General features: G+C 33.1%; 1 protein-coding gene across 1 annotated transcript in view; it reads right to left on the bottom strand.

Annotated features, from left to right (window-relative positions):
- The window catches only part of LOC146539292 (uncharacterized), a 336,488-nt gene that overhangs the window by 222,871 nt on the left and 88,656 nt on the right, over positions 1 to 24,961 (bottom strand). The window contains exon 3 of the mRNA XM_085185572.1: positions 7,960 to 8,005. Within this exon, the coding sequence (XP_085041698.1) occupies positions 7,960 to 8,005 (46 nt within the window). The remainder of the gene's footprint in view (positions 1 to 7,959; positions 8,006 to 24,961) is intronic.

Below are 24,961 nucleotides of genomic sequence, written 5' to 3'. Positions count from 1 at the left end.
ATGGCACAGTGTCTTACTGTAAACTTAAAGATTGCAGGTTCGATTGCCACAAGGAAATTATTTCAATTTTATAGTTTTGGTAACAACGGAAAGCGCTGCATTGAGTTCCGCCACTCAACACTCAATATCTCGAAAACTGGGCGGAATGTGTGGAACGGAATGTCTAAGCACTATCTTTCCTCTGCCTACTAAAGTGCGAATATATTTTTTATATAAAAAATCAAGATCTACAGCATCTGATGGAGAACCACAACAGCATATATTATAACCGTTGCCAACCACAAACGCCGTACATGTGGTTGACGTTTTAGACGTGCTCGTCCACGAATCTGACTGCGGGTACGTGCAAGTAGCGTCATTTAAACGAATACAAAGTGGATAAAATATTTTGTATTTGTTAGTTCTATCATTAAACTAGATTTAGGCAAATGTCCGCTGTTTCACGCTTTTTTCCGCATAGAAACCCTTACTCGTATATGGGAGAAAAAAGTGTTTAGGCACTGCGTTCGTCACTTGGGACGAATTTTGGAGATATTATGTTAAATAGTGGATCTCAAGAGATATTATGTTACATACTGGAAAGCAGCTACTAACAATTATGTTCTATCTACCTACTCTACATTTCTTTACTTCACGCAGCACACTGAATCCTTCATATACACGTAGTCAAAGGGAACCTAGTTTACAGAAGGTTCCCTTTGACTGAATTTACATTTACTATCGCCCAATTTTCAAAACATTCCGTATTGAGTGGAAGTTCGCTTTATTTGGTCAATAGAGCGAAAGAAAAAAATCATTTGGAAATCACATTCACTACTATTGCATTAACATCAACGATACTTCTTTAAAAATATCACTCTAACATTATTTAACAGAATTTCGTTTACATTTAATGTAGTGAAAACTTTTATACACATCATAGATAAACTAAGTTTGTAGAGCAATATTTTGCTATTATTAGCTACCTAGTTCATGTAAGGCGGTGGTTTACTGCGGTTATTATTCTTAACTTGCTTGACTCTACACTGATACGAGTTATGGGAGGAGTGCCAAACTTATATATTTTACTAGCTTTAACTTGTAACGAATGTTATACTTTATTACTTGGAAAATATGATTATAAGGATTTGCGTTTGAATTTTGATTAAACATTAACTGAAAATGATAGTTTCTAAGTTACATTTTCGGTTAACTTGGACATTGAATTTTAGAAAATTTAAATAATAGCTAGAAATAGTATTTCGTATGTTATTGATCGATGTCTAATATTTTTTTAGGTTTACGTTTTTTCCCGCTATATGCTGAAAAAACGGCTACATAACCAAACGCCGGGCTTGCTTTACCAGATCATAAATGAATGTATTCTTAATGTTATTACATATTATTTTCACAAATATAAATCGAATCCACAGCCATAACCTTCAGGCAACAACTTTAACAAATCGGTATCAGATTTTTAATAAAAATCACGGTCTTAGTTTGCAAAATGCAATTTTATTTAAATGCGTAGGTATATACAGGGACTTCCCCTATGCTTTTAGTTCATGCAAATTTTATGATAGGCGAGAAGACGCTTGCGTTTTATTACAACGATCGGTTGGAGACATAGGTTAAAATAAATGGGTGTATTTCTTAGATCTAAAGAGAATTTGTATAGAATTGTTATGTATTTTTAGTGAGAATTCTCTGCGTGAAAATCGTGTTACTCGTTTCAAAATATTGCGTGCTGAGGTGTGGAACTCAAAGCCACGCTATCATCTAACAGAAAATAAAAATAAACTAAATACAAATATTCCTTCCAAAAAGGATAGAACCTACAACTGTTGCGTTTAGTGATAGACGATATCCTATTGGGCCAGGGCCGACTCCAAAAATAAAAAATATATAATAAAGAAAAGGAATATCTTAAAATAGATACTATAATTTGTTCCGAATCCAATTTATAAGCAATTTACTCAGTATCCACAAATCTTTCAGAGACTTAACAAATTTCATTGAAATATTAAATCTACACTAAATAAAAAACAGGCCAACTTGAACTTAATATTTATGAGGGAAGGTCCCGTATTATATTCGGATTTTTTCTGCGTTTAAAAGTATAGACTAAAATGATTTAAATTTAAGATCTTGCAAAAATTATAATATCTGTTTTAAATATAAAAATGGTTAAAACATTTTTTCTTTATATGTTTTCATAATTTTTTGGAAAATTTTGTTTCTGTAGGAGTACCTTAAATACATAGGTTGTGGACTCGACCCCGGCTGAAGTACTCGCTTTTGAACCACATGGTTTAAAATAATATATAAGCATGTGACTTTTACACTAAGCAACGGATCTTAATGCAGTTTTTATCAATAGATACAATTCAAAGGGTTTTTATAAACATAATATGCATAATAATAAATCCATGCGAGTGAAACCCCGAGAACTAAATGAAAACAGAAGTTACTATAGACCAAATCAACGGAACCCAAAAGAACGGACGGAAAAATCTATTTTCTAAGTAAATTATCTCAAAATTGGAAAAACAAGATAGGCATGAAAATAATTCCTATTGTCGAGGGAATGACATTATTGAGGGGCCACAATCCCGAGGTTTTAGAAACTGGCCTCCTTTTTTTTGTTACGAATGTAATTCTTACACTATGACGGATATAAAGCCATCGTAGCGGCACATCATCTGCTTGTAAACGCAACGGTAGTAGGTTCAATTCCTACTCGAAGGAACTAATTATATTATATTTTCATTTAATATATATTGACGAATATATACCTCTATATTATTATTCATATATGTTTTAAGATAAATAATGATGTAATTGTACTAGCAATTGGCCAAAGACTAAGCACGACGTTGCGTTACGTCACTCAACACGTAACGTCTCGAATTCAGGGGAACATGGAAAATGGAGTGTCTAAGCACTAGGCTCTCCTTCGCTCTCCTGCTCTCCGGGAAAAGCGTAAAAATATTTTTTAATTCAAATAAAAGTGACAAGTATATAACAAAATAGTTAGAAAATATAAGAAAAATAGCTACCACCGTCCCCTCACGTCGACATTAAACAGATTTCCTCGCCATAAAATCTGTAATTTGAATTCCTTAAGACCGAGGGGTCCCACTATTACTCATATACCACCCTATCTCTGCAGAAGAGACATTTGAAAGTTACGATCTTAAATAATGAAAGTTGTAATAATGTATGACTTTTAATATGATACGTATTAAGAGCGTCTTAGTGTAAACGCGATGATTGTAAGTTCGACTCCCACTCGGGGAGGGGGGGATAAGCAGTGTTGAGTTCCATCGCTCAACACACAATGTATGGAATTTGGCGGAATGCTGGGAACGTAGAACCTTAATTAATCTATGTTTTAAACAAATTTAAAAAGGGGAGGATATTTTTATTTTTTATATTTTTGATACGTGACTGCAATAACATTGAACCTACGACAACGTCCCCGTACTAAAAAATACAATAGTCCATCATTAGACGTCCACCAATAGAACGACAAAAACAAAAAAACACGAGGATATAATGAAAGAATTTTTAATTCGGTCCCCTTATTTATGGCAAATATACTTAAATAGCGGGGACCCTGGTGCGTTACAAATTGGAGATCAAATGTCATTTACTTTGAACGAAATTAAAATAGATTTAAGCAACACATGACGGGTGTGGGTTCGAGTAATTTTTAAATTTAAAGGCTTAAAATAATTTTGTGTTTACCGCCATGCTCTATTCCACACAAGCTGGATAGGCAGAGGAAACCTGGAAATCTAGTGTTAAGACACTGCGTTCCCATTAAGACACTTTCCTTCTCTATTCTATTGTATCTCTTTATATTGTATTTTTTTATTTGATCAAGTAAATATCTAAAGAATTATGAATGGGTTAGTACTGTATTTATTTCATGTATCATTTAGATTTTAAGATAAATAATCTTAATACGGTATATTGTCTAGCCGAGGCCGTCGTGATGCAGCGGTACACTGCCTGACTGGTAAGTCAACGTTTGTGGATTCGGTTCCTACTCTGGGATATGAATTATTTTTATTTCCTTGCTCTGTAAGCAAGACAAAGCGCGGAGTAGAGGTCCGCTGCTAATATTCAAAGCTTGAGTGGTAACACTGGCTAACACTGCCATATGCGTTTTACAGCGTGAAGCTACAAAAATATTTCAAGTAGAATTCGAGCTCACAATCTTCAAATTTTACCACGATGCCAACGTTTAATATTAATTCACGGTGTTTTTTCAAAATACAAACTTAATTTAACTGGAAATTCATAAAAACATTATGAAATAAAGTTTTCAAAAATCCGAAAACTAAATGTGTCAACATATCCAGAGCTCGAGAACACTTTGAAGCTTTGAAAATTAATATTTCATAAAATGGTAGCTCTAAATGAAAACTTATTTCAGTTTAAAATGGAACTTTAAACCGACCTGTCAAGGTGTCGTTATTATATTAAAATTTAATTTCTACTTAATTGTATATTAAACAGAAATAATTTAGTAATATAATATAGCAAAACAATAATTAGTGCAAAAATAGATGTATACTGTTATTTTTAAGAATCTTATAAAAATTACAACGAGGGATTCGAACCCACGCCACTAACACGCTGTCCAAGCTTGTCGCCTTTACACCATACGTTCTCATCGAGCTAAACTAACTAACGAGCGAACAAGTCTAGCCACTAAAATAAAATGAAGCGATGAGGCACAAAATTATTTCTGTTTGACTCGCAAAAGGAGGGTAGTGTATTTATCAGTGAATGTTTGTTCCTACGCGGCGTTGTATACAGAGACATTCTATTATAATAAACTATCCTAACTAAAAAACAAATAATTTTTAATTAGAAGTTTCTTTTTTAATTTTTTAATATTTTTTTTATCAGACTTAAATGCTTTAATTAAACACTGCCAACTAAATATTTCGTTCGATACATATTTTCTCCTCCCTTAAATCATATCTGTAGACAAGCAAAGTTGCTAACAGCTATAAATCCACTGTCCAAATGTTTTACAAACCAAATTAAAGTTCGTCAAAGTAATAAATTTATAAGATAATTGTACTAGAAAAAGGATGTTCAGAATTAATAATAGGGTAGTAAGTAAAAATTAAAATTATTAACCTAATTTTATTTACCTTCAATTTATATGAAATTATTTCAAATTTAGTTTTTTTTTGTTTATAGATAACTTTTGACAAGCAAGCTTCCTGAAAAATAAGGCTATCGTGGTGCAGTGGCACAGCGTTAGCACGACGGTGGTGGGTTTAATTTCCTCTCGAAGAAATAAATTATTTAATTTACTCACTCTGGTAACGAGATAAAACGCGGTGTTAAACGGAACGAAATATCTTAACATTAAGTTTCCTTTGCCTTCTCTACTATATTCAGAATACGGTGTGAAGAAAATAAAAGTGTAAATTAAAGGAACACATTCTTTATTTCATTCTATTTTTAAGAAATAGTTTCCCTTATAAAAATATCTCAACAATTTTGTTTTTTCTGTTCAAAGGGGTCAACAACGATTAACACACCGTAACCTTTTATCATTAACAAAGGTTTAATATAAAGGAATTTCCACGAGCAAAAGTACTTTGCGGAAGCTTCTAACAGAGGGTAAGAAAGTAGTATATTTTTGTATGGTCCTATTTAAAAATGTTAGCGTTTTATTAATTTCTTTGACTAAATATCACCTGCAAGTTTGTTCGCGTGGACCTAAAATGTCCTATTACCCTCTTAGTGTTCTTCTACACTCCCTTAGCTACATGCCAAATTTCAATTTTCTAAGATCAGTATTTACGCTCACATAAAGTATAGTTTAAAACCGACTCAAAACCGAAACGCTGGGTTACATGTATGGATCGGAGCTTACGAGCGTGGATGACATGAACTGATATGGTCTCATATGTGTGAATTACATGTATGGATTACATATATGAACATGAAATCACATGTGTGGATCACAATTGATCTATACATGTGTAGATCACATAATATGTAGAAGTGAGATCACATACATGGATGTGAGATTACAGGTGTGAATACGACAACTCATGTGTGTTACAGCTTTCTTTACAGCGTCGCGGGTCGGTCTGTATCCCGTATCTTTTCAGAATTTTCCAGAAATTGCATGTTGAGTGGCGTAAATTCAACAATGCTACTTGTCATCGTTATCAGAATGACTAAATGAAGATATTAAATGATTCATTCCCCCCAGTGGTAATATAAACCACAAATTGAGTTTACATTTACCCGCTGAGCCACTGCATCACTCAAAACTAAAAATAATAACAATTAATTTTATACATAAGTTCTTAACTTAGACTATACACAACAAATTCGTATCGTCCCTCAATCTCGATCCGACACGAAACGCTCAAACACAAATGCCTATTAAAGCTTACGTTATCACGAAAAAAAACATTTAATACGAACAATTACTCGCACTACGGTGTAATGACGTTGCTTTACACGACCGACTTTATAATGGAATTTCATTTTGAATAAGCTATTAAATGATTTATTGACACTGTCAAGGTACAGTGGGATAGTTTGTACACGCAATGATTGTGAGTTCGATTTTTATTTGAGGAAATGGTTATTTTTTAACATTTATGAGGTGGACTTGTATCTGTGTATGTATTTTTATTTGCTCGTTTAGTTTTACGTTGTATCTCGCAAATAGCAGGATAGATAGAAGGTACCTTATGTTAAAACACTTCCATTCCCGAATTTCTGTCGGTTTGCCTAGTTACCTAGTTACCGAGGACACGAAAATAATGAATGTTATCTGTTTCGAAAGGGAATCGAACCCACAAAATTTCGAATTTACAGTCACAGTACACAGCACTGCGTTGAGTTCCACTAGATTTGAAACAAGTAAATAAATAGGTTGAATTTAATATTGGTTACTTCTGTTAACTTTATTTAAACGAAAAGTTTTAAGCTTTTATATCGTAAATATAAATATAAAGGAAAGTTATAGGTTAGTGATCCACTGTACCTAGGATTAAAATTACCTGCAGTACTTAGGCTGTGCCATATACAAATTTTAGTTATTTTCATTTGACTACTGTTGAAAGGTTTAGGCAATAGCTAGTATTCATATATTTTTTTTACCATAAAAATAAATTTGGTTATTACATAAAAAAGTTAACGACATATTAATAACAGCGCCAACATTAAGTCACTGTTGTTATAGTAAAAACAAAATGATATATTACGGTAATTTACAAACAAATATAATCTAATTTTAATAGGTGTGTGGCCTATTTCATACAAAAAAATATTATATAATTCTAGGTCATCGTTCCCTAGCGGCTCAGCGTGTAACTGTTAACGCGATGGTACTAGATACGATCCCCGGATTAATTAACTTATGTAAGAAAATATAACGCTGCAAAAATTGCACAAAATGAAAATTGGGGAACGGAGTAGGTTTCCTCTGCCTACCCCTCTGCGTGCGGGATGAAGCTATAATAAAATAATTTAATGGAAAACTAAGTGGCAGATGTACTTCATCTGCCACATATTATACAAGTGCTATATGCACTCGGAGCTGTATATTGTGTGAGAATCTTGTGTGAGTTCATATCTCTTACTAGTAACGTCTGAATAGTTCCAATATTCAGATCCTTGCTCCATCATCACACCAGCTCCTTATTACCATAAGGTATCGTCATCTAAGCGACGCGGCGTATAACTGCCAAGTTTCATGAGGATACAACTATTAAAAGTGGTTCTTGTTCACATTCTTAGATTTTAAAAATATATTTTGTTAAAAAAAATAACAAAAATATATAATATGTTGATCTCAAAAGATATTTCAAATAAATATCTTTCAAATTTGACATTACCCCTCTTCACTTGTATAATAACACGGTTTTTGTAGGATTTTCATTTGTCAGTAGGAAACAATGGGTTGAACATAATGAAAGGACTCACCTGCAGCTGGTGACAGTTTGGTGACGACGCCCCATCGTGATTTCCACTGTAACAATGAAAAAAGTGTTAAATACTACTATATTACGATATCTTTTTCATTTTTCATTTAAATTTATAGCAAACTTTTATACGAAACACGTTAGCAAGTAAACAAAATGTTATAAGCTAACCAATTCAAAGGCAAATGCGGCGTTGAATTCCGCAAATTGGCTCATATTATTAAAACACCAAACAGAAAACAACTTCAGTTCTTTTCTATTTTAAAAATGCAACCAAGCAGTTCTTATAAGTAAAATGGGTACCAACATTAGAAGTTTAAATGAAACACGTACTAAACTACTTTAAAGTTCAAAGTTGTTTAAGGTACAATCGTATTTATACGCCGCCTTTAATTGAGATGTTCAGTTGTTAGTTTCAATGAGATATGGCAAATTGCATCTGTAGAAAGTGACTATAGAAGCCAGTCGTGACACAGGGGTCATTTCAGTTCGATTCCCGCTCGAGGAAACTAAATATTTAATATTTTCGTTTTCTCGCTCTGGTGGCAGGGCAAAGCGCAGCATTATGTTGCATCACTCAACATGCAATGTTTTTTGATTTCTATGAAAAATGGGGGATGAAGCGTCTTAATACTAGGCTCCAAAGTTCCCTCTGCCTATCCTTCTGTGTGCGGATACAGTGTGTAGCTAAAAAAAGAAAAAATATACAAGAAATATTTCCACTTAAATGTATTTTTAAAATAAGATTGTTTTGAAATGAAGTGTCTAAACACTATGTTCCATACGTACTCATGCCTCGCTTTTTTTCATATTTGTATGATTTTTTATTAAAACTTTGTATAAATAAAGCATAATAGAGGTCCACCATTGAACACGCATATGTCTCGTAAATTGAGCGGAATGTAGGAAATCCAATGCCTACCCCTAAAATCAAACGCGAGATACAGCGTGAAGTTGATTTAATTTTTCTTTTAAGATCCAACATAACTGTCATGCACAGTGTTCTAGGAGCTTCATTAGCAAGTAACAAGGGGACAATAAACAAAAGCCCCAGATTTTTTAATAATTTTAAGAAACATTAGGGAAAATACGAGATAAATAGCTAAGTGTGGAGATGACATCTGAGGGCTCGCAGCATCACATGAATACACAAAGAATAAATCATACTGTGACAGTGTTTCTTACTGTGAATTAGTTTTTCACTTTCATACAATGTAATCCCACTCTGGAATTAATTAATTTCTTTCGCTCGCTCTGGTAAAGAGATTTATCTCTTTACCATTGAGTTCCACCACTCACTTAAAAGGGCTAACAATCAACAAATTAGGCAAAACGTTGGAAACGGAATGTCTTAACACTTAGTTTCTTCTACTTACCCTGTCATATGCGGGATACAGCATCAAATTGAGGAAAAAACAGGTAAAAGTCCACATTTTCATTATATTAAGTTATAACAAGATGGAAAAGTATTATTTTTGATGATAGACATTTTTCTATTGCAACAATCATAAATCTCAGCGAAACAACACAACTTCCCTTATTACTTACTTCGTACTACATATGTCAGGGACGTCGTGAGATTACTTTGTGTTCTAAGGACTATTAGCGGAACTAATGGAATCTCAAACTTTGGCCAAAGTTATTGTTTCTGTATTTGGAATGGAGTTAGAAAAGTGCTTGATAATGTTTTTTTAAGGTGCGCTTTATATCCCGCATACAGCAGCGTAGGCAGAGGGAATCTAGTGTTATGACATTCCCTATTTTCTGTTGAATTCTTAAGTCATTTGCCTCGACACCAAAATATTTCATATCCTCGAGTGGGAATCAAACCGACAACCTGTCGTGTCAAAGTCACTCGGTTGTGCCTGTGCGCCTTAAAATTCTTTTTGTTATTTGTATTTTATGAAAGACTTGTCAATTTTGTATAAATTTTAAGACGTAAAGTAGGAACACTGGCCTCAGTATACAGTGTAAATTAAAGGCACTGTAGGCTGTGCCTTTAATCTACACTACAGCGCGCAATAGGCTGCGTAGCAGAACTAAACACTGGGCTGTGTCCTATCAAATGGAGAAGGAAAAATGTATCTTCTCCCCGAGAAAATCGAACTCACAACCTTCACTACAACAATTACAGTCTCATCATCGTATACAAATTAGGAAAAATAAAAACGTAAAAGCAGAAAAAACAAAATAAGAAACTAACTAGATTGCTCGGCACATTCGATTAATCCGAAACAATCATTAAGGCGCAAAAACAGACTATTACCCGAAGAGATTTATTGAGGAAAACGAATGCGAATTGTTAACTAATTGTTGTATCAAGTTAAATATATCAATATATGACTATATATTTTTAGGGATTATTCTTTTTTCTTTAGGGTTTTTTCTTTGTGTTAAGACACTCCGTTCCCCATTTTCCACTGAATTTTGGAGGCATTTTGTGTTGAGTGGCGGGACTCAACGCCACGCTTTGCCTCGACCCCGGGGCAAAGAAATGAAAATATTACAAATTTAATTTTTTTTAGTGCTAACGAACCCATTACCTGTCGCGTTTATTGTTACACTTTGTGCTGCTGGGCCGGCACTGGCTTTAGCCTATAACATTTCTTAATTTTTATTATATATTTTTTTCTAGCTTAGCCGCCACTCAACACAAACGCGCAAAATCTTGATAATCAGTTTGCAAGTATGGTATGGTCCGCGATAGTGTTTACTCTAGATTATTCTATATTATACTAGCTTACTCTTGGTTCCTTCTGCCAGCCCTGCTATGCGGGAAAAGCGTGAAGCTATATTTTTTTATTAAAAATACAAGCACAAAAACTATTTGCATTACAAATAAAATAATATTATTATAGTCAATAAAATGCAGCACGTTGTTTTTATATTATAATATTATTGTGCGGCTCTTTTGAAATATACGAAGTTTATCTTTCCTGTGGCGCCGAAACATTTTATTTGGATAAGAACTTTATTTTGTCATGCTTTTGTTTTCTGTATTTTCTGTATTGGGATTTAAATGTGCTACTATCGAAAATCAATGAGTTATAGTTTTTGAACATAGCAATTCCTAGCACATCTGTCATTATTTTAGCTTATAAAAAAAATAATGAAAAACAAAAATCATCTTTTAACTCGTATTTCCTCACGGAGCAGGGTACACAGGAGAAAAGTAGTGTTAAAACACACTGAGTTGCATTTTCTGCTTAATTGTTAAGAGACTGCACATTTTACCGCGGAATTCATCGCTACGCTTTGTTTTCGTGCCAGAGCGAAATAATAAAAATATTTTTTTTCTTTGTTCTAATTGAGAATTGAACCCACTACTGGCATATTTACAGTCATACCTAAATTTAGTTAATGTTAGCTATCAATTGAAATTTAAAATATTTATTTTATCTGTAGTATTGTTATAGGTATAAAAGTTATATCTTAGTACATATATGTAATAAGCTAATGTTTTTGAACAGAACCATAGATCTTATTTATCTTAAGCTACCTAGAATTAAATAATAAGTAAAGTAATTGCAATCAATCAATGTATTTAAATGCCTATATATCATGTTGTGGAGACCCTCCTAAAGGAGATATTCCGTTAAACAACACAATTAGACCGTCTCACTTTTCTGCGGACCCCCAGAACGGATAATCCCTTACGACCCCTGGCTTCTCTTAGGTACCTTCACTACAGAACTTGGAAAGATATTTTTATTATATCGCTAGCTATATTTTGTACATTGTTGACTTTTTTTAACTCCACTCTACTTTCTGCATTAAGAAGGGTAAGCAGAAAAAACCTAGTGATAAGACACTCCGAGCTTTACTGGTTTCCGACAGAACGAGACCAGACGCAGTCGTGTTGGGTAGCCTCTGCCTTCCTAGTAATTAAGACAATTCGTACTTTTCAATTGAGATTGAACTCACAACCGTCGCACTTACAGTCATATTCTACAGCAGTATTTTTTGATAAAAAATACTTAGTGGTAAGTCACACCGTTGTTCATTTTCATTCAATAGTAAATGTGATGTAACGTGTTTATTTGCAAAAACGATGCATATATTGCAATTATTATCGATCCCTTATTTTTTGACAAAAAAGGAACAAATGAAAAATAATAATGGTACAAAAGTAAGATAACTATACCCGCAAGTTATACATACAATAAGTTTTCTGATACTTTCAAATTCTATTTAATTTCAATAAATAAATATTTAATTTTAAAACACTATAAAAGTTTTTAACAATAAAGTAACGTAGGTTATTGGCAACCAGCCCAATCTTTAAGACCCCAGTATACTGTATAAGAAGATTTAATTGAATATATGGATCCTATAAGAAGATTATGGACCCATTGTTTACTTATGTACAAATATATAAACGGATTGTAGCTAAGAAATTACTTTGGATTGGACAATATGCTTTGGATTTACAATGTTATGTTTAGTTAGCTAAATTTTCAGTAATTTTTATATTTATTTTAATAATTCTTCTTAGTGTTAATTACCTTCTCGGACTCTTGATATGCCGAAATATTCTTTATTATCTTCTTTACTTTTTAAAATAAAGCAAGAAAGAAGCAGATATAGTGAAAAACACTGTGTTATACAAATACCGTCCAATATTCTAGGCATTGCGTGTAGAGTGGGAGAAAAATGAAACTAACACTGTGCTGTTGCGTCACTTACGGCTTCTTATCTATTCTTTTTATTTATTTTTCTTAATATTTTTATTACAATTAAGTTATTAGCAACTTTAGATTTAACAAACAACATTTGAACTTAGAACCTCATAGAGGAATAACTATCTCCTATAATATAATCACTATGCAGATGCGTAACTCAATTTTACTCTTATTTCTAAGAGCCCGTATAGTAAAAACTATTTTATGTACAAACTTTTTCTTACTTTTTTGTAAGTATATAAAATAGATAAAAGTGTTCGTAAACATGGAGTGCCCCTAGTTGGGGAAACTTGCCACCTGATCCTTAATGTTGAGATTTACTTCTAGCAGTACTGTATTATGTATATAATATACATATATATAACAGACAATTATGTATTTGTATAAAAGTTTGGACAAAACACAATTTTCGAGTTCGATACCTATTTGGGGGAATCAATTCATTAAGCTCTGATAGACGAATCTCGGCGTTGATATCCGCGGCTCAAATCGCCGTCTTGAAAAATTCAGAAGTAGCTGAGGAATAGTGACTCTACACTAGGTTCGATCTATTTACTTTCTAATCTTCTTCTGAAAAATAAAGAAACAAATAATAGAAAAAAAACGTGTATGGTATATTTATGTTTCTTAACTTTAAACGTTTATTTTGCTAATATTAAAACTTGGATCATATGTCTAAATGGGAACGGTGTGCCTTAACACTAGGTTCCCAGGTTCTCTCTGCCTACACTGCCATGTGCACAGGACATATATGAGATACACCAAGAACCTAAAAAAAAAAAGGAAACTCCACATTTCCAAACAAATGACATCATTAGGACTCTACACGTCCAAACCACGAGCCTCAGAAGTGGCCAAAAGAATTATTTTCTCGAGTACAATTGTTAGCGCGATCCACCCGATAATAGCAATAAACAGGCGTGAGATAGAGTCCTGTAATCCCGACTACGATTTTCAAAGTATATACACATATACTCGGTAGCGATACCTACGTAAAGATTTTTATTGAGCTGGAATTTTTTCTTTTGGTTTTATGTTTATACTTTTTTGTAGCTTCACTTTGTAATCCATATAGTATATGGTAGACAGAGGGAATCTATATATAAAACATCTTATTTCGCTCTTTTCAAATTAGGGACATTGCGTGTCGAGTGGCGGAACTCAACGCCGCTATATTATTTTTTTCTGTTAAAACAATAATCCGAGGATTGTGGTTTTTTAAAGAAAAAAGTAGGCAGAGTTCTATAATCTCGACGAACCGGTTTAATTATGTAAATACGAGTATATTATGTATATACTTATGAAGATATAGTACGCAGAGCTGTGTTCTTTCCTCTTCTTTTGCCTGAATAAGTAGATTTTTAACTATAAACGCGCGAAGTAGGTTCGATTTGCAGTCGGGAGAATAAATTATTCTTAGTACCTCGCTCTGATATCAACACAAGAACAATAAAGTTCCGCCACTCAAAATGCCATATCTCAGAAGTTGAGCACAAACTGATAACAGAATATCTTATCACTAGGTTCTCTCTATCCCGAAAAACCGGAAGCTTCTATTTTTCATTTAAAAAAATATAAATCACAAATTCTGTTTCATCAGCTCTGTAAATACGTTGCGAAACTACAAGTAAGATCTGACGGAATCCCGAGCCCCTTTTTTGGAAAGCTAGTTCAATAAATTGGAGAGCGACTTTACTTCACTGGGGTCGCTTGTAGCGCTAAATTGCTGTGTATTTGTCTCTTTAGATGTGTTATGTATTATGTATGTAGATATGAGGCTTAAAAGGCCCTAAAGAAATTGTTTTATTATCTTTATTCTTTAGTTTTATTATATAGTTATAGAAGCGCGTGCCTGTAAGCGCGACGGTTGTAAGTTCGATTTTCAAATGGAAAATTGTGTTATTTTTATTTCCTCGTTAAGGTAAGAAAGAAAAGCGCATCGTTTCGACACAAATTACGCATTGTTTCAAAACTTGAGCGGAAATTGCGGAATAGAGTGTTGACACTTAGTTCTTTATATCTTGCTCTGCTTGCTACAAGCGGGTTACAACGTGAAGTTATTTAATTTTTTTGATATTTTGTACTGTATGATATACACCACAAATGATATTTTATTACAAATTAAACTCTTTCAAATCTAAAAAAAGTTATTTTTAGTTTTTAAAACTAGATAAAAACAACAGCAGTTTCATCGTGAAACATTCACTCGTAACAAGTATTTTTTCCTCTAGTCCAGCAGTTTGAAACACCATTAAATCTTTGCGCACGACAATGTGACAACTTCAAGGGCCCCTTGATATATAATGTGGGGGGCTACCACCAAATAACAGTGGCGTAAAACCGTAGTCCTTTAATGAGTAAATATTGGTAGGTATTTGTGTTCAAGCACGGTTACAACGAGAAAAGAGAGAATGAACACTAGGTTCAAAATCATATTTTTACTCGAAATGTATTTACTCTAATTTTATAAAAAAAAACGATTATTTACAAGAACTTTTTTTTTTATTAAAAGTGATAAATTATTTACCTATATACCCACCCACAGACAACGCACAGTACAAACTACTGGATTTAAAAAGTTGAAATTTGGCTCATGGGTTAGGAAGTATGGGGTAGACGATTATAGAGTAGAGGATTTCTCAAAATTCGAAGGAATTTCCTTTGAAAATTAAAATTGATCAATTTGTGGTGCAGTTGCACAAGCATACGGTTAAAAACGCGACAGCTTGTGGGTTCGATTACCACTCGAGGAAGTAGTCGCTCTGGTAAAGAGGTAAAGAGCTGTCTTGAGTACTCCACTCAACATGACATTCGTATGTCAGGAGGTACTCCTGTACCTCCTGAGTTCAGCGGAAAGTGGTGAGCGTAAGTGTAATAGGGCACGGAGTGTCTAAAAACTACGTTCTATCTGCATACTCTGCATGGAGCTAAAAAAAATTACTATCGTGAGAGATAATCGTATCCACAAACATTGTTGGACGCCGTCGTGGCGCAGCGGCACAAGGGTGTGACTGTAACGCGATGGTTGTGAGTTCGATCCCCACTCGAGGAAGTGAAATATTTAGTTACGATTACATTTCCATTTCTTCGCTCTGGTGTCGAGGCAAAAGCGCGCCAGCTGCCACTCATCACGCAATTCGGCAGAAAGTGGGTAACGTGTCTTAACACTTTGTTCCCTCTGCCTACCCTTCTGTGCCTACCCTTCTGCGGGATAAAGCGTGAAGCTGACAAACATTGTTCTCAATGACGGTGATGATAGACAAAAAAAACATTACATACATAAAATACATCCTTAAAATATTATGTTTAAGTAAGAAAATTTAAACTTCCACACAGTTTTTATACCCTTATCCTATTCTCATACCGTATTTCGACGAGTGCCATCCTAAATATATGTAAGGGTCATTAACTTTGGGAAAGCTATAAAAACATCGAACCCGGGACCTTTGGCAATCTCACGAACACGTAATGGGAGGAACTAGCACATTAGTCATCCAGCTTTGTAATGATAATAGCAAAAAGCTATTTAGTTTCACTAATTTACCATAAAGTTGGTACATTTTCCATAATATGGTTATATGAAAAAATGTTGGTAGTTAAGAACTAGGTACTATTATTATGGATAATTTATTTAGTTACTTTTGCAATTATATTTATTGGTAAGGAGGTCTTTTAAGGTTTGATTCCTGTGTAAGGCATGATATTTTATACATACATAATATAAAATTACAAATATATTATTTCATTTTTTAATTTATTCTCAGGCAAGCTTAGATTATTCATATAAATTAAGTAAAAAGTAATTAACCACTAAATATTTTTACCCATTCCGCAACTTACTACTTGGAAAAAAAGTATAGAGATGAAATTTATTTTATTAGTGAAACAGGCAGAATGAATATTAGAAATTCAAAATCTTGGTGTTTACATTACTACAATTTTTATAAGATTAATTTTATTTTCTAGCATAACAAAATGTCAATATTTATACAATACATATATTATAATACTAGTGGACCCGGACGCGGCTACGCCTGCTTAAAGTATAAGAATATTTATTAAATATATTTTCAGTTTTCAATAGAATTAGTAAGAAAATATAAGTTTTAATAATCAAAAAGAATAATAAGTAGAGACATATTATTATAAAAAATATCTGAGAAATTGAAAACCAACATAAGAAGTAAAAGTAACTAAAGGATATTCTTAATATTACAAAAAGTACCTAGAACCCGTACCTAAAAACTACCTAAAAGGATATTTTTTGCCAGCAATATCAAATAAAATAAGAAGAGAACCAAAGTGTAATTTTAAATTAATTATAAACAGCAAATAAAGTTCGAAAATGTATGAAAATTTATAAAACCATCAACGTCATCTGCCCGTTCGCGTCGGTCATACTCATACTGTGCCGCCCGAAGGCTAGGTCATTGCGAATCAGTGACATCTCCCTTAATTATTTAATAGAATGTTACACAGTAAACTATAATGTCAATCTAGATAAAATGCTAAAAGTGACTATTATATTTATTTTCATAAGGATGAATATCAAAATGTCGCGGTAACGGTTGCGTAGCGACGCGACGGTTGTTATTAACATGGCAGAATAAATTGCATGTCAAATTAGAAAGTACTTTAAAATATATTAGTTTATATGTGTAATGTAATGTTATATAGCCTATAGCACTTCTGAAGAATGCAGCTTTCCTACAAAACAAAAACAATGTAAATCGGACCAGTAGATCCAGAGATCTTAGCGTTCAAACAAACAAACAAACAAACAAACTCTTCCGCTTTATTATATTAGTATAGATGTATACATATTATGGTGTAAAATGTGACCCGACTGATCTAAAGGGGCGTGGTGTTCCATGACAAATGTGCTTGATATACTCTCTACGTGTTAGGAAGATTATCCCAGTGTACCTATGGTTAGTTTGAGTAGTAGATAATAGAATAAAATATTAATTTATTAATAATAATTTATCACTTCAAACCAGTTTCTTAGTAATATTAGTATATATACCATTCTCAGGCGAAAAAGATATATTTTTTTACATTCACTCAGTATATATTTCCGCTTCGTCACAATGTTGGCGTTTTTGTTGCAGCTCTTGCATTACCGTCAAGGGGAGAAGGGGGGAGAAGGGGGAAGATTGATTACATTCTCACGCAGAGCCCGACGTGATCATAATTAAATAGCTCGTGAAAAAGTTAAATGTATGCCAAAGGAAGAATGTAATGGACGATCGTATTAACTAAAAAGTATTATTAGTACAAATATAAATTACAATTTCGACTTAAGTTTGGAGATGAGCGAAGAAACGAAATAAAATAACCTGAGTTCGAATCCAAAACCGTCGCGTCCACAGTCACATTTTTGTGCCCCTGCACCACGACGGCCTCAATCATTGTTTTCATTTTATTACTTATTCATTAAACTCTCTAATTTTACAATAATCTTTAAGTTTTTTCATATTTCTGTTTAAAAAAACTATAAACACGATAATGAAAACAAACCAAACACTAAAGGATCAACAAATCTAACGTACAGCCCCTGTCTCCCCTTATACAATGTATGTCAAAAAAAATCGTTATCAGCACTCGCCACTGAGATGTTGGGATTACTCCCGCATACTATACTGACATGTATACTGACTGATAAACCCCACTAATATTATAAATGTGAAAGTTTGTGAGGATAAATGTTTGTTCCACTTTAACACATAAAGTACTGAATTGATTTAGATGAAGCTTTATATAGCTTATCGATAATTGAGGATTCAATTCTCAATAAAAGAAACGATTTTTTTCCTTTTCCTCGCTCTGGTAACAAGACTAACCACGATATTGGGCGGTGAGTTATGGCACTACGTTATCTCTGCTCTTTCTGCTATATGTAGGATAAACTGAAAAGTTGAAGAAGATTAAATTGATATATCACTCTTTTTTTTCACTCTTCTCGCTTAGTAAACATATTTTTTGCTCCATTTAGTTTTTTTCTATATTCACAGTTTCACGGTTCTTAACGCCGTGTCTATCATCAGGGCTCAAAAACAAAAACACGCCAAACAGCCAATTGTACTTAACATCTTATTAAAAACAAGAATGATCCTAAACAATCGCCTATACAGCTTATTACAAAGGCATCCTCCAATTTCCTCGCTCGTTGTCAGAACCAAGACGGTACTTGCTCGTCGCGGATAATTCATTCACCATTTGTCGGTTTTGTTATCAACGCCTTTTGTGATTCGTGATAAAGGCACGCGATATATTATGTACATATGTATTATTTGGAAAATGGGAAGCAGAAATATTGTAATGGGAACGTAATAGGAACCTAAAAACCACAGTCACACTAGGTTTTTAGGTTCCCTCTGTAAGTGTTGTGCGGAATAGAGCGTAAAAATAAAAATAATAAACATAAAAATAATATATTAGTTTTGTTTTTTTTAATTGTTTTTACAGATTGATACTGTGTCCTATTTGTATTAGGGTCACCGGAGAGAATCTAGTAATAAAACCCACAGCGTTTTCTACACTTTCCGCCTAATTTTGGAAGAATTGAGTTTTATGTCGCGGAGCTCAACGCTAGAACGAACCCACAGACCTACCCACATAGAGTCAAACTAAACATAAATAAGCCTTAATACAAAAGTTATATCAAAATAAATCCATCTCATTGCCAATTCAAGACACTTTAAAGCTATAGAAGTTCATTTATCCTTTTGTAAAAGCATCCAGACTATTGTGCTTCCGTACGTACACCATTACTGAAAACATTTTGAACATTACTTTCAAAATTAGATCTAAATTAAAAGCATGTATACAGTATTTATGTTTATCTTTAATATATTAATGGTATTTTCGTTCGCCATGTTAAAATTTTAGTATTTCTGAGCTATTTTGATTACAAAATTCTCCTAGGTCGGCACAGAGCTCGACAGTTGTGGGTTCGATTCTGACTCGAAATACTGTATTATTTTCACTTCTTTGATAATTGATGATCTTTGACTTCTTTCTGGTAGAAGACCAAGCGCAATCTTAAGGTCTGCAACTCAATATACGAGTACAATGTCTCAAACATTGGGCGATGCATGGACAGGGAAATGTCTCAACATTAGGTGTCCAGAGGACATATAGAGAAGATACAGCATAAAACTATATATATAAAAACATTCTCCAAACTAATTATTAAAATGCATATTTTGCTTTATATTCTACAATAAATCTTATTAAACCGAAATGATAATACTACCTAATTCCGAATGGAATCGAACCCACAACCATCGTGATTAAATTCATATGTTACACCAGTGCCAGGACGACCTCATCTATCGCTATCAGATTCGATTTTCTCGAAGCGATATATCTAAAGCTTCCTTTTTAAACTATATATTCGTAACGTCGAGTTACATTTGAACTAACATAAATTGTGGTCACTTTGACTGCGAGCAACGCTGCCGGCTTTCGAATATTACTATGCTAAAGTCGAGATATCTATACTCGTTTGAGATGGATTTTTGATATAATCGATATCTTTTTATTTATTTAGAATCTTTATTTTTATTTGTATACAATAAATGAAGAAAAATCTGCAAAAAAATATTTTAATTCATACCGAATGTAATAATTGAAACTTTGCAGTCTGTGGACTTACTAATAAAATTGAGATTTTTTTATGAAAATATGAAATACGTAATTTTTTGAACAACAAATGGAAGTATCTTAATGGTTACAGAGTACCTTATTTCCAGGTTCCCAAGATCTCCCTTCCTACCCTGCTATATGTCGGATAAAGTGAAGCGTGAAGCTAAAAAATATCTTCTATTTCCTAAAACAAAATCGAACCTACACCTACTACTATGGTTGAGCGTTTGGTGTAAACTACAAATAAAACTAATGTCCCCATTTCGTGTTACTAAGTCAGCGTATCTGAGGACACCTTGTTTACATTTGTCTTGTAAATAACATCTTAGTTTTAATTAGCTAAGAGACTTGTAACGGGTTTAGTAAGGGATGCTACCTACATATACAAACATACTATAGAGTATAGAGTATAGCCTTCAACTTTACTATATGATTGTACATATGTTCGATTTCTAGTTTTCAATTTTTATCAATATTTTTACAAAAACAAACAGTACTTTTTCGGCATAGTAACGTTGACGGAAAGAACCCAATGTGAAGATTTCTCGTTCACAAAAAAAACACAACGGCAAAACACAACGCTGCCCTCTGTCGGGGGAAAAATGTGCGTTTTCTGGAGTAAATCAAAAGAATCTCTTGATTCTTGTTAATTGTTTGTATTGTGAGCTTAGTGTTGTGATACTCTATTCTCCATGTTTCTCCCAATTTTTAAGATCGAAACTCAAAAAAATGTAAAATAATTAATTCCCCAGATTGAGAATCGAACTTACAATCATCGCATCTAGTCAACAGCTGTCTCACTACACTACGAGGGCTAAATAAAACATTTGCATATAGATAGATAAAAGAAAGAAAAATAAAACCCACATTTTACTTAAAGACATGAGTGCATGAAAGTGGCCATTCCTCTCTTGCACAAGAGGAACAGAACGTTAACGCAGTTAGAGCAATTTTCACTCGATCTCACCGCACTCGCTCAAATAAAATGGACATAATTTATTCTTGGGTTTTTATACTTGGTACAATGTGGTGCTTTTTGTGTCGGTGATAATGGCTTAAATTGGTATTTAAGCTTTTCAATGGTGAATAAAAGTGAATTCGAATACGGTACTTTTACAATCAAGAAAAAGGCTATGGAATTATTTGGCTTATTTTCAAGTTCTGAGTTCGGTTCTCACTCACCGGTGGAGAAAAATTATTGACTTGTTGCTTATCATTTTCAAGATACGTAAAGAAGAAAAGCAAATTATACCCAAAAATTCTTCGCTATCATAAAAATATAGCTAGAGCTTTTGAGCGGGGTTGAATTCAACCTCTCAATCTGCAATGTCAAAATCAGGTGACACAAAATGGAGTTTACAGAGAAAATCGTGAAACTGAAACAAAAATAGTCTCATTAATAATTTAATTCTATGTATTTTGTAACAAGCAGATACGACAATCAAATTCGTTTTATATTTCCCACATTTATATATAAAACTCACAAAGTGACACCCACAATTACACTTCCACAAAGCTACATCTTAAAGAACAAAACACGTTTTGATTTATTATTTTCAAATTCTACGAGACGGCTAACAGAATCCACCTCGATATTAGAAAGTATAATAGGATCGGCTATTGGCTTTTCTAATACTAAGAAATAATTAAATTTACGAAAGGTGGGAACCTTTAAATAGAGGTCATTAGCATTTCCTATAATGGTGTCAGTCCAAATGTCTAGTGATGAGAAAATATCGATAAAAAAACAATACAAATATGTTTTTATCTATAAGCAGTTAAACACATACACCAGAGAATAACGTTTACACTTACTCACTTGCTTATTATAAATGTACTTCGAAGGTAATTTAATTTTGAATTTGATTCCGCAGAGAGCGGAGTGAGATCAGAAGAGGTGAGTGATAATAGACATTTAAAGGCGAACTCAGCCTACTCTCTCTTCTTCTGAGCTCCTCTCCTTGTAACACTATGAGCTCGATACCTTCATGGTAAGTCCATAAAATCCTAAATCATTTAGTAGTTTTTTCTCGTGTTTTTTAATTACATGATTCGTATGACATTTGTAGATACATATCAGTACTCCGCAGTTATTTAGATATACATAAGGAAATTGGAATTCAGCTCTTCACTTACAAATAATTAAATTAAATTTAACTAATAAATAATATTTCCAAGAGTTGAGACAGTAGTGGGGCAATTGCACAACTTCGGATAGTAAGCTGATTTGTTCGTAAACCTTACATATCATGTATGTACTAGTTTTTTCCAGTGGCTTCACATGCGTAGATAAATAGAAATATTTACGGACACCTACGCAAGAAGTAACGAAAGTTAGCCTATAGGTTTTCCATAACTATGAAAAAGTAACTATTTCTTTAATACGAAATAGTAGTTCCTGATAATGAACTTAATAATAAGTACGAATGGATAAGTTTTTATAATACTATCGATGTCATCAAGCAACACCCCTATAGCACCGTACAGTAATTGCGCAGCCACATTTCGGGGGTTCGAACATAAATTACACCTTTTATCCATTCCGATTGTACGACTGCCATCATTAACCGTCCCCTATTGCACATATTGAAACGTTAAAATTGAAATTACTATGAGCTTACAACGACTTCTAATATATTTACAGCATTATGGTGTTTTATTGGTTTAATTGGATATTATATTCAAAATGAATGAACTTTAAAGTATCGGAAAATTGATTTAAAATAAATTTATTTTGTGTATATTAAAATTATACAACTAAATAGTAAGTTAGGCTGAAGGCTTCAATCTCAGGAACTACTAGTACTTCTCAACTAAACAGGTTGATTCTGTAATAAACTAAAATAAAAAAAACGGAATGGTATTCTGATCAAGCTTGCAATGAATATATCCTTAACCTAAAATTAAAACTCTTGCACTAATTCATTTAAAAATATGGTCAGGTCAAATGAATTTCCTTTAACTTGAATCCTTAAAAGATAAAACTGCTCTCAAATGCTTAAAGGACGTATTAAAGACAGATGTGCATAAATGATGAGGATACTGTAAGATGACCTGCATTCCACTTTAGTGCCTTCAGACATGAAGAGGCCCTGAGGTTCACTTGATCGGAGTTCAATAGGTCACTGATACCAAGATGGAACGTTTACTATGCAGGATATTACACTTTTTTTGAGATCAAACTTAACCTATATTAGCGGATATCCTGACGTTTTATCGAGACTATCATTTTATTCTTGGATATTTTTTTTCCTTTGTCCTGGTTGTTTTGAGATAATTTATGTATCTTAAGAAACTGGCGTTCATAGTAGAAAAGAAATATGTGCAGTTCAGTATGAGGCTAGTCGTGCCACAGGGGCACAAGTGTGCAACTGTAAATGTAAAGTCGTGGGTTCGATTCCCTCTGGATTAAATGAAATATTTAATATTTTTATTTTCTCAATCTGGTAACGAGCGAAAGCGCGGTATTGGGTTCCGCCAATATGCAATACCTTCTATACAGTTAGAAACATATAATACATGTTAAGTTGCCGAGGTGACTGTGACAGGTAGTTACATCAATTAAATCATATCGAGGAAAGTGGTAAAATCATAATTATCTTTCTCGAATTTTGTATTACACGAAATAAATATTAAATTTTAAATCAATAGTTCCTGAGATTAGTGCAGGTGTATTCTACTATACTAAAAGATATAGATTCCACTATACAGGTGATATATTATTCATTAATGAGTGGTAGAACGTAATCGAGTGGGAATCGAAGCCACAACCATCATATGTTAAGATACATACTTTTCCATTGCATCATGAAGTCCTTGTACGAAATGACATTTCCATTATTTATCGCTATATGTAAGTTACGTATAATTTGGGGCTAGAATGTTCAAAGGAACTTGATCATTTGGAAGCCTTGTAAATGGACACAGGTCCAATTTCTATAAGGTAAAGGCCTTTCTAGAGATTGTAGTTTATTTATATGACGATTTATTCTATAATTTATTTATTTAACTCTGTTCTATTTCCAACATTCGGTCTAATTTTAAAGACATTCGAACAGGCGGAATTTAACGCCTTGTTTTGTCTTTTTTTAAGCGCGTATATACGTATGTCTGTTCTTTTGTTGCGATATAATAGTTACACCAGAAAATCGATTTTGATAACTGATACATTATTGTATTTGTCTTGATGGCGCGAGTTATAAAGGATATGTCAATGGCGTCATTATTTTAATATCGATATAAAGGTAAATTTCCTGTTTCTGTAAGAATTTCGAGAAACTCTCTTTTCTCTCCCCTACTTACTCTACATGGCTTATTTCCGGCTGCGCGTTGTCTGTCAGTCAGTCATTGTCGGAATACAGCGCAGTGATTACATATCGATAAAAAGAAATTCACTTATTGCGATGTGTCCGAGGAGATAATAAATTACTCAGATGAGTCTAATTATATTATAATTGAATGAAAGAAAATATAATTATATAGATAGTTTATACATACATAAGAATCATAAAAATTTCAGATAATAATGTTTATTTTTTCATATTTTTTAGAGTGTGATTGTCAGTAAGGTTTTAGTGTTTTTAAAGTAATTTTTATACTATATTCGAGTATAGTAGACATATCAATTAAATCTAATATTTCCCTAATAGTCTTGACTAAATCAAGACTAAA

The sequence above is a fragment of the Heliconius melpomene genome, chromosome 5, assembly GCF_056956725.1.
Source record: "Heliconius melpomene rosina isolate 202511_hmr_F chromosome 5, ASM5695672v1, whole genome shotgun sequence".
NCBI classification, from domain to species: Eukaryota; Metazoa; Arthropoda; class Insecta; order Lepidoptera; family Nymphalidae; genus Heliconius; species Heliconius melpomene.
This window is presented reverse-complemented; position numbering and strand designations above follow the sequence as displayed.